Raw genomic sequence first — 15,991 nt, forward strand, 5'->3', positions numbered from 1 at the left:
GGGTGCTCTCCTATAACATCCCCACTAAACAGCCCATCTTCACCCTCTTTAATCAGGTGAATCTGGTTGTGAAGATTTTTTTTTTCTGCATTCCCATCATATTCTTGTGTGCTCTCTGCTGGCAGTGTGTACATAAATGATTTGGTACACTCCTTGCCTGCCTTCCACTCAGAACAAAGCCACGAGAGAGAGAGAGAGAGAGAGGAGGGGAGAAATGTCTCGCTGACTCTGTCGCCCGGACGACTAGCGGCGACGAGAGGAGAGCGGCGAGAAACGCCAGTGCAAAAAAAAGCAAAACAAAGGGAAAGCCAAATATTTGTCTTGTAGGAGTTTTAGTGTTGGTGGGTATGCTTGATGACTCATGACTATAAGCGTCACCTTTCAGGAGAAACAGGAGGGGATGATACCCCAAAGCGCACATTGCGTGTGGACCCAGAAGGCCTGAACGGACCCTGAGTGCCCCCTCACCCCCTCCCATCAGCCTCATGTAAGTGCTGCTTGGCTAACATTAAATCCTTTTTGTGTGACATGTTAAGGAGATTTCCTACTTGGACTCAACATAAAGCTTCTTATATGAGAATTGTGAGAGCTGTCCTGAGTAGAAATGGGCACAAAATGAAAAATAACAGCCAAGTAGAAACAGGTGTGAGTGAAGGCAAGTAAAGGTCACGAGCATTGACAAAAGGCTGTCGGTGTGAACTCTCACTTTATTGTTGCAGCGTAGCCAAAGAATGGCATGAAGGATTTTCAACCTCTAAATGGTCAGCTAAAATATATTTCTTCATTTTTATGTACCGGTACATTGGAGCATCTTTCCCTGTTTAAATGAATGGAAATGCCATTAATCTGTTGCAGCTCCACAAAACCATACATTTGTTTAGAGCATGTTTTAGTACAAATAGAAACCTGCAGTTTTGCACTTTGTAAAGAAACGTACTGTAAAAACATTGTTAAATGGAATGTCATAAAACAGCAAATTTGGGGATTTTTAAAGTTATGTTCCCAATTTTCAACACTTTGGGATCGGTTAATAAATTGGGTCAATGGCAAATTTTAATCAGAGATGACTGGAAAAAAAAAAAGTAAAATGTTGACCAGTGTTTATTTAAAAATATAGATTTCTCTTTCTCTATTGTTTTTATGGGCTATGGATCTGAAATAGTCTACAATACAGTAGTGTGTATTTACAGTATATATGTTTTGTATATATTTTATCGCATGGTTAAAAAAAAAATTCAGTACATTTAAAAACCACTAAAGTTACATTAAAAAAAATTTCTATGGAAAGGCAACTTCCGTTTTTCATCCAAAGCACTTTTTGGTGGTTTATCCCCTATAATGTAATAATTTTTGAGGGTTAAAAAAATATATACAGTATATACGGTTCATATTTTTATGTGTCTATTGGCTGGCATCCAGGGCCGGTTCGACCCGATGTGCTGCTGGCATAGCCACCAGCACATCTAATGAGGATAAGCACGATAGAAAATAGATGGACATCTAATCTCATGAGAATCATAGGCATGAAGATTACTCGTATAAATAGAGGCATCGGAGACAGAACGACTTTTTTTTTTGTTTTTTTGTTTGCCCACACCTACACAGCTTGTAAATGGACTTTGTGTTGCTAATGCGTGCTGAAAAATGGAAGTGTTGAACAATGATGGCAGGCGCTAAACACAAGGTAGTTAAGCCAGCGGGCACGTTGCTTTGCAGACCTCCGCGCCTCCTTATCTCTGTTCGCAGCTTCACGACAAAGCGCCAGCACTCCTACGAGTCTGCGCGGTGGCACTGTCTCAATGTGCCTCTCGGGCTTTTTAATCTGTCATGTCTTGTTGTCACTTTTGAGGCTGTTTGATGTTGGAGTGCAAGAAGACGAACAGCTCGTCCTGTCATTGCAAAAGCAGAGAACATGGATTTTCTTTCAACAGATGATGCAGCGACGCTTGCGTGTGTGTGATCATCTGTCTTCCCTTTATTTTTATCATCTTGTACATCTTCACTGTTGGCCTGTCATCATTCAGCACGATCACGCCTTTAGGCTAATCCCAGACACTCACAGTAATCCTAATAGCATCATCGCATTGGTCTGATTGGAAGAATTTGGGCAAGAAAAAAAAATCAACAAATCGAGCAAACACTTTGGTGTCGTTCATTGAGGCATGTCGATTTTAGCTGACGATTAGGCTAACTCCAATGCAGCTCGAAATGCCCATGGTTCAATTTCGTCGCAAATCATATGAAAAAGTGACACACTCTCCTGCTTAGGGCAACATTACATTGTCCTATGATATCGTATTAATGAACTCTTTCACTCCCAAAGACGTTTATAAACGTCTTTTCAGACTTGGTCCAGAATTGGCTGGTACTGAATGAGTTTAAAAGGTTTCCCTCCATGTACCACCTCAAAACGATTAGCCACCCCGAGTACCACCATCATGACCAATATTAAAATACAGTAGGGTAGTGGGCCTTCGTGTTCATAATCAAGGTTTTTATGATTGGGCGCAGCAGATAATGTATCAGACCTTAAACTTTCCACTTTCCAGGGCAATCACTGGACTCCTAATTTCATTTGAAAAACTTATTTGGTTTGAGCAGAGAAACAGATCAATAAGTGGCTCGCCGAACCTGTCGCCCACTTAGAATACGAAATGTGCACAAAGATGGGAGCCTGCACATTTCCCCGTAACGTTCCACCCCGCTTTTGTCGGTAACGAGACGAGTGAGATGATTGAATTTGCCAGCGCCTTGCTCAGACTCTGCCTGCATTTGGTAATGTTTTGTACGAGCCGTCAGAGAGGGGGAGAATGAAATCAATCTGCTTGATTAGTATGCTAAAGCGGGACTCGGCAGAACATGAGACAGAAAGCGACGGTCTTGTGCGCTCCTCACACATGTACATTTTCTGCTTCGATTTGAATTATTTCTTCAAACTCCTCTTCGTTATGCCGATGAAATGTTTGACATCATGAGACCGAGATGACACCTAACAAGTGTATTAGCCGTGCTATGGCGAGGTTTCAAACGTGATGCTCTCGGAGCCGAGTGGCTCCTGAGCTCGGAGTGTCCTCAAGAAGGTTGCACCAGAGAGACTCGAAGAGTCACGGAAAGGCATTGAAGTGGACACTCTCGGAACTTTATGACTTTATTGGCCCATAGACTCGATGCATGGACCATTTCCGCATTTGGGGTACGACGGCGGTCGCCAGTCGAACACAAAGCAAGAACATTCATAGCATCAAACTCATCAAGTTACCAGAAGTGACTTTTCACCTCTCGAAATGCTCCAGTTGTTGGCGAAGCGATCCAACGGCCACAGCGTTTGAGAACAGAGATGACGGAGACATTTTTATTTTTTTACTATTTTGAAGTTTCATTTGATATAAATGCAGATTTATTTATTTATTTTATCATTGAAATTTGACAGATTTGTTAACAACGCTCATCTGTGAAACGTTTTCATGTCCTCTTCATCAGCCGAACATCCCTGACTATTTGTGTGCAAATGCATTTGACTTTTTACTTGACTTTGTTGATCCCTTCCAGACAACAAGGATGGACGCGGACGACGAGGCGCTGTTGTTTCACACAACCCGGGGAGGAGAGGAGGAGGAGGAAGAGCAGGTGGAGGTGGCGACGGTTGGAGGTTTGAGGCATGCGGTGGTAGGCGGGCCGTGGAGGCTTGTGGCCTGGGTCTACACGCGGCCCTGGGCCAGCGGGGCCGTCCTCGGGGGGTTTATCGTCCTGCCCTGCGCCTTGTTTGCCTTCATGCTCCTCTACTGCCCGCCTCTGGACATCGACCTCTCCTACGGTGCCTTCGAAGTGCACAGTCACTTCTCTGCCGAGCGTTTCGACGCCCTCGCCGTTGCGTTGAAGACCCAGCTGGGCTCCTGGGACAGACGCAAGAGGGACTCGGAGGGCGGCGAGGCCGAGGCTCTGGGGGAGCAACCGATGGAGAAGCCGGTCAACAACGGGACACTCGACGACGCCCCCGAGACGGCCGCAGGCCATCAAGCGTCAGCCCACCGCGGACGGCGCTCGACCCCCGACTACTACCTCCAGAGTCAGGCCTTGTGGAGGATCGAGCTGGTGTTCGTGGCTCAGGGCGAGGGCGACGGCAACATCTTCACTCCCGAGCGCCTCCGCACCATCCACAAGGTGGAGCGTCTCCTCATGCAGCACCCGCACTTCCCTCAGTTTTGCTGGAAGCCCGTGGAGGTGCTGAGGGACCTCCCGCTGGGGCCCTCGTACTGCTCCCCGCCCAGCTCGCTCCTGTCGTACCTCTACCCCAGCGAGCGAGGTGGGAAGATCTACTATGACGGCATGGGTCCAGATCTGGCCGACATACAAGGTGAGCACACGGTAGCATCAAACGCCACCTTAACGCCTCTTTTCCGCCAAGATAGAAATCACAGGTTTTATATTTGGAGAATAGAACAACATATATGATGTGAAAGTTTGGGCGGCGGGGCTCTCGACTGGTAAGCACGTCCACCGCAGAGGCGCAGGCTTCCTTGCCTTGCTGTCAGGAGTTTGCATGTTCTTCCCCGTGCCTGAGTGGGTTTTCTCCGGGTATTCCGGTTTCCTCCCACATTCCAGGCTGATTGAACACTCCGAATTGTGGCGCTCGACTGGTAAGCACGTCCACCGCAGAGGCGCAGGCTTCCTTGCCTTGCTGTCAGGAGTTTGCATGTTCTTCCCCGTGCCTGAGTGGGTTTTCTCCGGGTATTCCGGTTTCCTCCCACATTCCAGGCTGATTGAACACTCCGAATTGTCCCTAGGTGTGTGTGTGTGAACACGGATGGTTGTTGGTTTCTGTGTGCCCTGCGAGCCGGCAACCAGTTCAGGCCCCCCCCCCCCCCCTACCCCCTGCCTGGAAACATGACTGCCCCAAAGTCCACCTTACTTGTCCCTGCAGGTTCGTTGAGTCTGGCCATCACCCACCCTCAGTTCTACTGGTACGTGGATGAGAGTCTCTCCCCCGATCACCTCTCCTCCTCCCTCCTGCGAAGCGAAATCCACTTCGGCGCCCCTCTCCCGTCCTACTACTCCGTGCAGGACCGAGCCGACGAGCAGAGGAGCCACTTCAAGGACTTTGCGGTGCAGTATGCCGAAATCCTGGCCAAGCAATCCACCAGGTCAGACCAAGTCTTGTCATCGGGTTGACAGTGGTGCGAGTTGACCCTTAAGTCGTAACCTGCTCTCCGTCTTGGCCGTCTTTGCTGATGTCAGCCAGGTGAAGGTTCTCTACGGGGGAACGGAGCTGTTTGACCATGAAGTGAGGCACACCTTCAGGAACGATATGATGCTGGCAGTCATCAGTGGGGTCTGCATTAGCGCGCTGGTCTACGTCCTGACCTCTTTCTCTGGTATCGTTGATAGTCACGCTCGTATATCAAACCGTTTGCGGTCGGGCGATTCATCGTCCCCGCGCCGTCGGCTGTTCTACGTGCCCCGCCCACTGTAAATGGCTTCCACTGAATGAGCTGGAAACAAAGAGGAGCTCATTTATAGAAGCGCGATGTCTTGTTTGATGTTTTTAGCGACTTTTCCAACCCCGTTCGTGATTGTGCATATGAATGTCGTACTGGTGTGGGATTGTTTTTTTTTCCTTCTCTCCCCCCACGCAGCCTTTTTGACGTTCTTCGGGTTGGCCAGCATCGGCGTGAGTTGCCTGATGGCTCTTTTCTTGTACCACGTGGCGTTCGGCGTCAGGTACCTCGGGATTCTCAACGGAGTGGCCGCCTTCGTCATTATCGGAATCGGTAGGGGAAATAAATGCAATTTGGAACTGACTGGGGGTTGGGGGGGAGGCAAATGATAGCCTGTCATTTTCTTTGCTTCTTCGCTCAGGGGTGGATGATGTGTTTGTGTTCATCAACACCTTCAGACAGGCGGCCCATCTCGGCCATCCGCGGCGGCGTATGGTCTACACCGTCAAGACGGCCGGCCGAGCCACTTTCTTCACCTCTTTCACCACGGCGGCCGCCTACGCCGCCAACGCCCTCTCCGAGGTCGTCACAGATCAAGCGTCCGATTTCCGGTCTAGTTGCGTTGCATGAATAGAAAGTGTTGTTGTTGTTTTTTTGCTCGGCGGTCACTTTCCCGCAAAGTGAACGTTTCAAGGTTCTTTGACACAGATCCCAGCGGTGCGCGACTTTGGCCTGTTCATGGCCCTCATTGTCAGCTGCTGCTGGCTTTGGGTTTGCATCCTGATGCCGGCCGCCTTGTGTATCTGGACGCGGAGCGTGGAGCCGCACGAGAACGACGGGTCCCGCTGGTGAGCGAATTGCATTTGCACAGGGCTACAATGCGTCACTTGTGTCATGAGATGTTTTGGATTTTCTTTTCTGGAAAAGTTTATGATCCATTTCATTACCGGTAGTCGAACTACAGTAATGCTTTGACTTATGATTTGATTTGTTTCATGACCAAGCTTGTACTGCAAAAAAAAATTGCATTAAAAAAAAAAAAAAAAAAAAGACAACAGCAATCTGTAGATCGAATCCCCTCCGCTGTCTCGCTCCCTAAATGGCCTCTTTCCTCACAAGCTGCAAATCGTTTGGGGGCTTGTCATCGAGCCACGGCCCTCTGTCGGACGACGACGACGTGGCCCTGCTGTCGGTGGAAACTGAGCCAGGTGAGATTATTATCCGGCACGGACTCGTAAACGGCCGCTCGTGCACACGTCCGCAACTCCCCTTTGTCGTCTGTGTCCAGCGGCAGATCTTCAAGAGGCAGACGGCGACGAGGGCGTTCTTTCCCTGTCGGTGGAGGCACCGCTGAACCACGCAGGGCACCGGCACCAAGGTGTGGTCAGCGCAAAACTGCAGCGGGCCCTCCAGCATTTCGTAGTCCGGCCAGCTGTGGAAAGGAGGAAAACTGTTCTAGGTAAGGCCATCACAGAGTGAACTGGGCTGGAAATTTCCAAGGAGCGCGCTGACCATTTCTACGTTCCAAAAACATTTCTCCGCATGATTTCCGAGCTGTAAATATTTTACCAAGGTTGTCTTACCTCACCTGTGCGAGTCTACATGAGAAAAGAGCTGGAGAGAACTGCGGGGGCGGCGGAAGGGGTTCTGCTCGTCAACAGACATGAACCAGCCAAAACTTGCACTTTGATGGCTCATTTTATTCTCTTTCACGGTTGAACATTTAACGTGTTAACTTTTTACGACAAGATTTGGACAAAAAAGTAAAAGTGCCGTAGAACATGCATGTATTTGCGACACCAGCATGATAAATATGGAAAAAGAACAAGAACAATTTCAGGGTCCGGCTGATTTAAGCGGATGATATTAAAACGCTTTTCAAATCAGCAAAAATCAGCAATATTCTGGATACATTTTAATGATTTTTAAAAAAATGAAATACAACATAAGACAAAAGAATGTACGGTAATTCTGCCAAATATCGAAATAAGCCATAAATAAATGAATAAAATCCATGTGGACTGATGCCTAATTAATGTGGAAGTGCACTATCAAATATGCCCCAAAAAAAAAAATCAACAGCTGTTAAACATTTTATGCATTCTTATGTATGCTTAGTACACCAGTGATGCTTTGAGCAAATACTAAGTAGTACTTGTATTTTGCACCTAACAAAATCTATTGTTCACCCTGATTGTCACCCAGGCGTCTTCCTCGTGGTCTTGCTGGTGTCCGCGGGCTGTTGCTGCCTGCTGAGGCCAGCCTCCCGCGGCCCCTTACTCTTCCGCCAGGACACCAACCTCCAGACTCTTCTGGCTCTCAGGAACAACCTCAGCAGTCAAGGTATCTCCTGCCCCATGTGCTCAGGTAAGGCCGCATCAGCTGCTCCAAACCAGACATTTCTTTAAATTTAAAAAACAACAAAAAAACAAACAAGCACCATGTATTCTTCAGGGGTGTTCATGGAGAAGCCGCACTCTTTGTCCCGTCACGCGTCCTCGTCAACATTCGGGATGTCCGCGCATGAGCCGTCCAACAGCGCAGCACCTGCCTCAATGGCGCCTCCAAATGCGGCACAGCAAAATGCGACCAGCAACCAAACAGGTAAAATGGGTGGGAAAGAAGGAAGGGAAGACCTCAGATCCAAAACAGGCCGAATACAGACTTGCAACTTTGACATTCTTTTTTTTTTTTTTTCCAACAAATGTATTGCCTCAACAAAAGATGAAATAATCTTTATGCAATGAATGTTGTGACAAAATGAGTTGGGTTTTTTAAAAAATGTGGCTGTGGGTTTGTAGGAAGGTAAGAAGGCAGGCGAGTACCTATGACAGGTACTCTACACACCCCTGTCTGTTTTTTGTGATGTAAAAAAAATCGGACCGAGATAAATTCTTTCAAAACTTTTCCACCATTTATGTGAATTATAACCTACAATATATCACTCCATTAAAAACAGCAACAGCAAAAAAGACATCTTTTTTCAAGGAGAGGTAAAACCGATATCATCTGGTTGCACAAGTGTGCACACCCTCTTTTAACTAGTGATGCGGCTCTGGTAGAATCAAAAAATTGCATTCAAATTCAAGTTAACATTCTATGGGAGCCAGCGCATGCGCGACACCTCTGATCAACCCCTAATAAAGTTCAGCTGTTCTAGTAAACCTTTTCTTGAGCTACCAACCCATAGATAGAGACGAGCCTGTGTCAATGCATTACTAAGCCCTTCCTTTATTTTTGTAGGCTTCTTACTCACGGTCTTCATATCAAAGTTGGAGGCGAGAAGCTCGGCCAGCGTTTACCGCTTTTCCCTTAACGCCAGTACTCCTTCCCCGTGGACGCTGTGCAGCACAGAGCGCGAGCAGGTGTCTTCATTTCAGGTAGGCGCACGTGCCCCACACACCAGGGATGCAAGCAAGTGGCACGCGGTATGCATAAGTCCGAAGTAAGTCTCAAGTCTTCACCTTCACGTTTCAAGCAAGTCCCGAGTTACTGTTCACAATTCAATTCGATACACCATAGGAAACTAGCGTCAACTTTGCGGTAATGTTAAACCTTTAAGCAAGCGCCCCCCCCCCCCTCGGTGTGTCTTTGAACAGAAGTTGTCGTCTTATTTCTTGTATATGGACAGGCCTTCAATCATCCGTGGCTCAACTACACCAAAAGAATGACAGTGTGCGTCTCCCACGACTACTACCCGTATCCCGGCTGGATGATCACGTCTGGATCCTGTGACCGCCGCCACAGCTGGATGCCTGAATTTTCCTTTTATGTGGCGGCATCGGCGCAGCAGCACAGCAGGTAAAGGCATTTAATCAGGCTCTGTCAAGTACATTTCAGTTGTATTTAACTTTTTAGTACATGCCATTTGCATGGGATCTTTCCGAACTGTTTGTTTTTCAATTTTGAATTGGTAGGAAACTGCATTTTGCCCAGCACAAACTGCGGCCTCATCCGACCCGCGTGTGCGTCAGCCCGCCTGGCTGCGGCGTCAGCGGCACCCCCGACGGACCCACACGGGGAACCTTTTACGCTCCTCTTCCCAGAGGTGAGACCGAGGCGCAACTGACACGCCACATGTTGTCCTCATGACAATTTCTTGTGCGCTCCCATTCAAGATTCCGCCTCCGCGGCACCCGAGAAAGCATCCAAGATGTTTGGCTTCAATCCGTGCACAGGCGGCGCTTGCGGCCGGCCGGCCGTGCGTCCTCTGGTCGACACGGGCGCCATGGTCTTCGTGGTCTTTGGCATCTTGGGAGTTAATCGGACGCAGCGCCGAGGCAATCATGTCATTGGAGACATTGTGAGGCTCCTGCAGCTTCATCACATGTCAAGTCAACGGAATTCTGTGAAGTCAAGCTGCTCTTTATTTTCTCCCCCCCGAATAGGGCAACGTCATATTGGATCCCGATTTTGACATTTTCCAGGAAATGGGACACTTGTGCAAGATTTGCAAAGCCGTGAGTGCAAATAAACAACTCGTGAAGCCCGGAGGAGCGCAGTGCTTGCCTTCAGGTAACATCCGACGAGAAATTGCTTGCCTGATTTGTTGCCAAAGCTTTTTAACGTCTACATCACAGGTGTCAAACTCAAGGGCCGGGGGGCCAGATCGGGCCCGCCACATCATTTTATGTGGCCCGCGAAAGCAAATCAAAGATGTCAGCTTTCATGATGCTTGCTAAAGTCTCTCCCAAAATTTCAAATTCTCATTTGTAATAAATAAGAGTGATACTGGAAGCATTTTCTTTTCACCAAACTCCTCACAGTAAATTTAACGGGAGGTGAATAAACTGTTATTTTTTTACTTCCTTATATGATTTCAGTCAGAGGGGAAACTGTAATTAAAATCTGGCCCGCGCTAAAAAATGAGTCTGACACCCCTGGTCTACATGAGGTCTTTTTTTTTTTTTTTAATCACCAGTTCACAAAAACAACCATAACGCCGTCTTTTTACATACACACATAACTACTTATGACTGTAACACACACACGAGGTGCAATGATTCATCAACAACTAATCAATTATGTTTGATTATCGAATACTCATTTGGAGACCTTCTTTAGCTTCAAATTGTCCAAGTCGTTGAGAATTCAGTTTCTCAACAGAAAATGTTCTCTGTAAATTATGAAATTATAATAAAAAGTATCATATATTTGCTTTGCGATGAGGTCACAAGTTGTCCTCCGTCCTGCCTCTGCTGCATCCGGAATGTCACGCTCTGCCCGAGCCCAACCTGCTCCCGGGCCAGCTCTCCCACGGGGCGGTGGGAACGCACGCCGGGAAGGTCCGATGGATCTCGATGGCCTTTGAGTCGGTGAGTCGCCTTCTGGCCGCTCGGCGCTTCGGGTTCATCCGTCGCCCTTCAGTCCCGCGCCCTCTCGTTCCAGACCACGTACAAGGGCAAGTCCTCCTTCCAGACCTACTCCGACTTCTTGCGGTGGGAGACCTTCATCCAGGAGCAACTCTCGGCTCTTCCGCCGTCTTCGGCCTTAAGGCGAGGCTTTCAGACCTGTGAGCACTGGAAGCAGATCTTCATGGAGATCATAGGTACGGCTGCGGTGTAGGTGTGTGTGTGTGTGTGTGTGTGTGGCGCTAGTTGGGTAGGTGGGCAAGTGCGTTTGTGCGTCATGAGGCAACTTAACGGGAGTGTGTTGTAGGTGTTGAGAGCGCCCTCTGGAGTCTGCTGCTGTCCCTGCTTATCTGCGTGGCCGCCGTCTCGGTTCTTACCGCTCATCTTTTCCTACTGCTTCCAGTCCTCGTCACCATCCTGGGTACCGTCATGAACCTTTCAGGACATTGAAAGCTCCTCAGGCCCGCTTGGGCCACAATGGTGCCACTGTGGTCTTCTTTCAGGAGTGATCTGCGTGGTGGGCGCGGCCATGTACTGGTTGGGCTGGGAGTTGGGAGTGGTGGAGGCCATTTCTCTGTCCATCCTGGTGGGATCCTCAGTGGATTACTGTCTGCACCTGGTGGAAGGGTACATGCTGGCCGGGGAGACGGCACCTCCGGCTGCGGGACTCGGCTGCGTAAGCCTGGATCGTCTATCTTGCTTCAGGCATCAAGCCCGTCTAGCTGCCATTCATCCACTGTCGTCGACTATACCCATTTTCCTACTTATCTACGTCGCCATCGTTCGTCCGCATATTCTTTACACCTACATACTGTATGGTACATAGTTAACTACTTATTATCCTTCCACCCATCTTTCCTATGTACCTCCAGACCTATTTAGCGATCGTGCATCCACCAGTGTTTCCCATGTTCAGTAACTACACACCTCCATTTTTTAGCTACAGCTGTAGATACCATCCACCCATCCTTCCTATGTACGTATACACCTCTGTCACAGTAATCTATCCTTCAAACATTCATTTTCTCAAGTATCAACATACCTATCTAGTATCCATCCACCATTTTTTCCAGATTTACCTTCATACCTTTCTAGGTCATACATACCATTTTCCCATGTGTCTCGAGTACACACCTCACATCCACCCATTTTCAAGTTTACTAAGGCCTATCTCCCTTCCGTCCGTCCACAACCCGGTTTTCCTCCCTGCATACCTGTCTAACTGTCATCCATCCATCTTTCTAATATACCTCCATCAAATGAGCCATCATCCATGCATCCATTTCGCTGTGTTCCTGCACACCTATCCCGATGCCATCCATCCACCCGCCACCTGTCTTTCCAATTACATGCCCGTCTAGCTGCCATCCATCCACCCATCTTTCCAGTGTAACTCGTCCGGCTGTGTACCTGTATACCAACCTACCTATCCAGTTATCATCCACTTATCTTTCCTATTTACCCGCATACCCATTGGGCGTAAATACGTATACGCTCCATACCTTTGTATCCATCATTCATTCACTTATTGTACAACTTACAAAGACCAATCTATCTGTCATCCATAAATCAATTGTTGTATCTATCTCATACAATTCATTCACCGCCTGTCTGTACTATTACATGCACATTTAGCTGTTCTCCATCCACCCATCTTTCCGATATACCTAAATACTCATCTGCCAAAAATATATTTTCCCCATACCCGTCTAGCTAAAATCCATCCATTTTCAAAATATAGCTATGGTACATACCGATGTATCTATCCTTCATCCAGCCATTGTACTGCACATATCTAATACCATCCATCCAGCCGCCCCTCTTTCCAGAGATCCTACTGTACTCTGGCTTGAGCTGTCATCCATTACTCATTTCCTTGTGTTCCTACATAGAGTTCATAGAGTTCGCTATCTAGCTTGAGGTGCAGCAGCTTCTTCAAATCACCAAGTTCATCAGGCATGGGAGAATAACGGCCAAAAGTTTGTGCGGTGCCTTTGAAGGAGGCGAGTTCAACATGAAATGAGGCCCAAATCACCATGTGGCATTCACGTCGCCTTTTGTTGGCAGGAGGCTGCGGCTCGGAGGCAGCGACGCAGCGTGGAGGCAGTCAACCATGTGGGTGTTGCCATAGTGTCCAGCGCTGTTACCACGGTGATCTCCACGCTCCCCCTCTTCTTCTGTGTCATCGTGCCTTTCGCCAAGTTCGGCCAAATCGTGGCCATTAACACCGCCGTCTCCATTTTGTTCACCCTGACCGTGACCGTGGCCACGCTGGCCAGCGCGGCGCCTGCCGACTTCAGCCGGACGCCCGGCGGCGTGCTGAAAGCCGCCGCCGCTGCGCTGGCGCTGGCGAGCGCCGGCGGGGCCTTGTGGTGGGCGTTGAGCCGCGCGGGTTTGCCGGCGACCTGGCTGGCTGACGGTGTGCAAACGTGATGATGTCATCGAGGAGTGAGTCTCAGAGAGAAGAAGCACTTCTTCAAGTACAGATGAGTTGGATTTAACTTTCAGATTTAATCTTTACTTGTTCATTCACATACATGCTTTATTGAACTTTTATGTGCCATACATTTTAATGATTCATTTAGTTTCTTTTTTTGTCGTTATTGAAGGCAGTGTTTGTTTTCTAAATGCTTTATGTGACTATGGCTTTTCATAATGTTAAATGTACTTTTTAGGGATGAAATCCTTGCCTTTTTTTTTTACACACACTTAGACCGACTAGGCTATTGTATTTTATGATGTTGGTACCTGGAGAGCAGTTATATGTCTTTATTTTTAAGTGCTACTTTGTGTCAAAAGTTTGAGAACCACTGTCACAGAGGACTTCTCATACGAACACTCGTTTGCACTCAGATCAGATTTAAGTACAGGTTCCACCCCCACACCCCCCAAAAAAAACAGGCTTGAACGCCTCATTTGTGGAACAATATCAATATTTTTTTTTCGATAAACAGCTGAGAAAACTTTTCCTTTGCCAGTTTCTACCAAATGTTAAGGAAGAGGAACCCATTATAGTTGTTGGTGCAAATCCAGAAAAGGGAGACATGTTTCTGCTCTCGTTTGGCAATGTAAGGGTTGCCATGGCAACAAAAGATTCCTTTCTCCTCATTATGAGCGGAGTCGTAATTTTGGACTGGTTCCGCTGTTTTGTCAGATGTTGTATTTTTTTTTACATAATTGGAACAATAACCGACCACTGCATTTCTTTGCTGGACATTAAATGTCATTCAATTAAAAATTGAATTCAACCCAGTCAGCAAAATTGGTCTGGCCCAGCTCTGGGGCAGACACGGCAGTACACTCGGCCCACATACCTCAATGAATGATGTTCCTGCAGTGGCCCACGTCTGGCATCCATGATGTGGGCCGCATTCGGCCCAGATCTGAGCCTCATTGTAAAACCATATCTGGCCCTACTCCGGCCCGACACTGGGCCAGAACAGGTTCCTGATATCAACCTGAATTCAACCACAACTAAGCCACATCTTTCATGAGCCATATTTGACCCACATTAAAAAAAAAAGTCTCAAAAACGACTGTTATAAAAATATGTTTATTGTCATAATTTGTGAACCTCACATATAACAACAAAGTGTATGCAGAAAATTGGTGAAGATCCCTCGACTGTCTGTGTCCTATGTGATGTGTTGTGTTGTGTTATTTTTGTTATTTTGACTTCAAAATGGCGCCGCGAGAGTGGCTGCCTTTCCAGCAGCTCCTAAATTTTGTTGTTCTACTTCTTCCTTTCATTACTTTGCTGCTGTGAATTGGGAATTTCTCCATTGCGAGACTAATAAAGGTTTTCTTAATAACTGAATCTGAATTGTACAATCTGAATTTGAAACGATAGACTTTTTTTTCTTTGAAACTGTATTTGATCCTCACTGAAAATTAAATTCTGTTTATTTTCATATTCAGTCTTACAAATACAAAACGACGTTTTTTTTCAATGTCAGATTTTGTTTTTGAATTGAGGTACTAAGTTTTAAATTAACTTTATGGTCAAGTATGAAGTATCCGGTTTGTATTGCAGCAAACGGAATCAAAATTAATTTCATTGTATTTCAGTGCAGAAAGGGTTCTTTTTGGCAGCACCTCTGACTGTTCAATCACCTACATTTTCACAAGTGATGTGTCGGTCGCGAACGAGCCGGTACAAAGAGTGAACGACTCTTTGAAGTGAACGATGAGCCATTTTTGGCCCAAAAAAAAGACCATGTATAGTAAGGCGTTTTTAGCCGAAAAAAACGACCATGTGTAGTAAGGTGTTTTTCGACGAAAAAAACGACCATGTAAGGTGTTTTTAGCCGAAAAAAATGACCATGAATAGTAAGGTGTTTTAACGAAAAACAAAAACGAGCGTTTTTAGCCGAAAAAAAGAACCACATATAGTAAAGTGGTTTTAGCCGAAAAAAACGACCACGTATAGTAAGGCGCTTTGAGCCGAAAAAAATGACCATGTATAGTAAGCCGTTTTTAGCCGAAAAAAAACGATCATGTATAGTAAGGCGTTTTTAGCCGAAAAAAACGACCATGTGTAGTAAGGCATTTTTCGACGAAAAAAACGACCATGTAAAGTGTTTTTAGCCGAAAAAAACCGACCATATATAGTCAGGCATTTTTGGACGAAATTTTTAGCCGAAAAAAACGACCATGTATAGTAAGTCGTTTTTAGACGAAAAAAACCGGAACATGTATAGTAAGGCGTTTTTGGATGAAATTTTTAGCCGAAAAAAACGATCATGTATAGTAAGGCCTTTTTGGACGAAAAAAACGATCATGTATAGGAAGGCATTTTTAGCCGAAAAAAACGATCATGTATAGTAAGGCCTTTTTGGACGAAAAAAACGACCATGTATAGTAAGGCCTTTTTGGACGAAAAAAACGACCATGTATAGGAAGGCGTTTTTAGCCGAAAAAAAAAGACCATGTATAGTAAGGCGTTTTTAGCCGAAACAAATGACCATGTATAGTAAGGCCTTTTTGGACGAAAAAAACGACCATGTATAGGAAGGCATTTTTGGACAAAATCTTTAGCCGAAAAAAAACGACCATGTATAGTAAGGCGTTTTTAGCCGAAAAAAACAACCATGTATAGTAAGGCCTTTTTGGACGAAAAAAACGACCATGTATAGGAAGGCGTTTTTAGCCGAAAAAAACGACCATGTATAGTAAGGCGTTTTTAGCCGAAAAAAAAACGACCAT

At 46.5% G+C, this 15,991-nt stretch overlaps 1 protein-coding gene across 2 annotated transcripts; it reads left to right on the forward strand.

Moving 5' to 3' along the window:
• The first annotated feature begins 215 nt into the window (after positions 1-215).
• disp3 (dispatched RND transporter family member 3) lies at positions 216-14,603 on the forward strand. Of its 2 annotated transcripts, none has more exons than XM_086112194.1 (21): positions 216-487; positions 3,550-4,354; positions 4,922-5,141; positions 5,236-5,372; positions 5,634-5,768; positions 5,857-6,017; positions 6,144-6,283; positions 6,555-6,643; positions 6,724-6,894; positions 7,641-7,802; positions 7,890-8,039; positions 8,679-8,815; positions 9,067-9,236; positions 9,353-9,483; positions 9,554-9,738; positions 9,824-9,950; positions 10,605-10,750; positions 10,824-10,983; positions 11,094-11,207; positions 11,290-11,462; positions 12,854-14,603. In XM_086112194.1, the coding sequence occupies exons 2-21, from the start codon at positions 3,559-3,561 to the stop codon at positions 13,217-13,219; spliced, it is 3,870 nt and encodes a 1,289-aa protein (XP_085968320.1). In that variant the 5' UTR covers positions 216-487; positions 3,550-3,558; the 3' UTR covers positions 13,220-14,603. The 2 variants fall into 2 exon arrangements, with proteins under 2 accessions (XP_085968320.1, XP_085968321.1); XM_086112195.1 differs by having other exon boundaries at positions 6,730-6,894.
• The last annotated feature ends 1,388 nt before the right edge of the window (positions 14,604-15,991 follow it).

Source organism: Hippocampus guttulatus, chromosome 5 (genome assembly GCF_054856545.1).
Source record: "Hippocampus guttulatus isolate MCC_2025c chromosome 5, RoL_Hgut_1.0, whole genome shotgun sequence".
NCBI lineage: Eukaryota > Metazoa > Chordata > Actinopteri > Syngnathiformes > Syngnathidae > Hippocampus > Hippocampus guttulatus.

What these genes read in the sequence shown, in the direction of transcription:
- disp3 (XM_086112194.1), top strand. Translation starts at nt 3,559, where the DNA reads ATGGACGCGGACGACGAGGCGCTGTTGTTTCACACAACCCGGGGAGGA. An exon ending in AGATCTGGCCGACATACAAG is followed by an intron (nt 4,355 to 4,921) that starts GTGAGCACACGG and finishes TTGTCCCTGCAG; the next exon opens with GTTCGTTGAGTCTGGCCATC. An exon ending in AAGGAGGAAAACTGTTCTAG is followed by an intron (nt 6,895 to 7,640) that starts GTAAGGCCATCA and finishes ATTGTCACCCAG; the next exon opens with GCGTCTTCCTCGTGGTCTTG.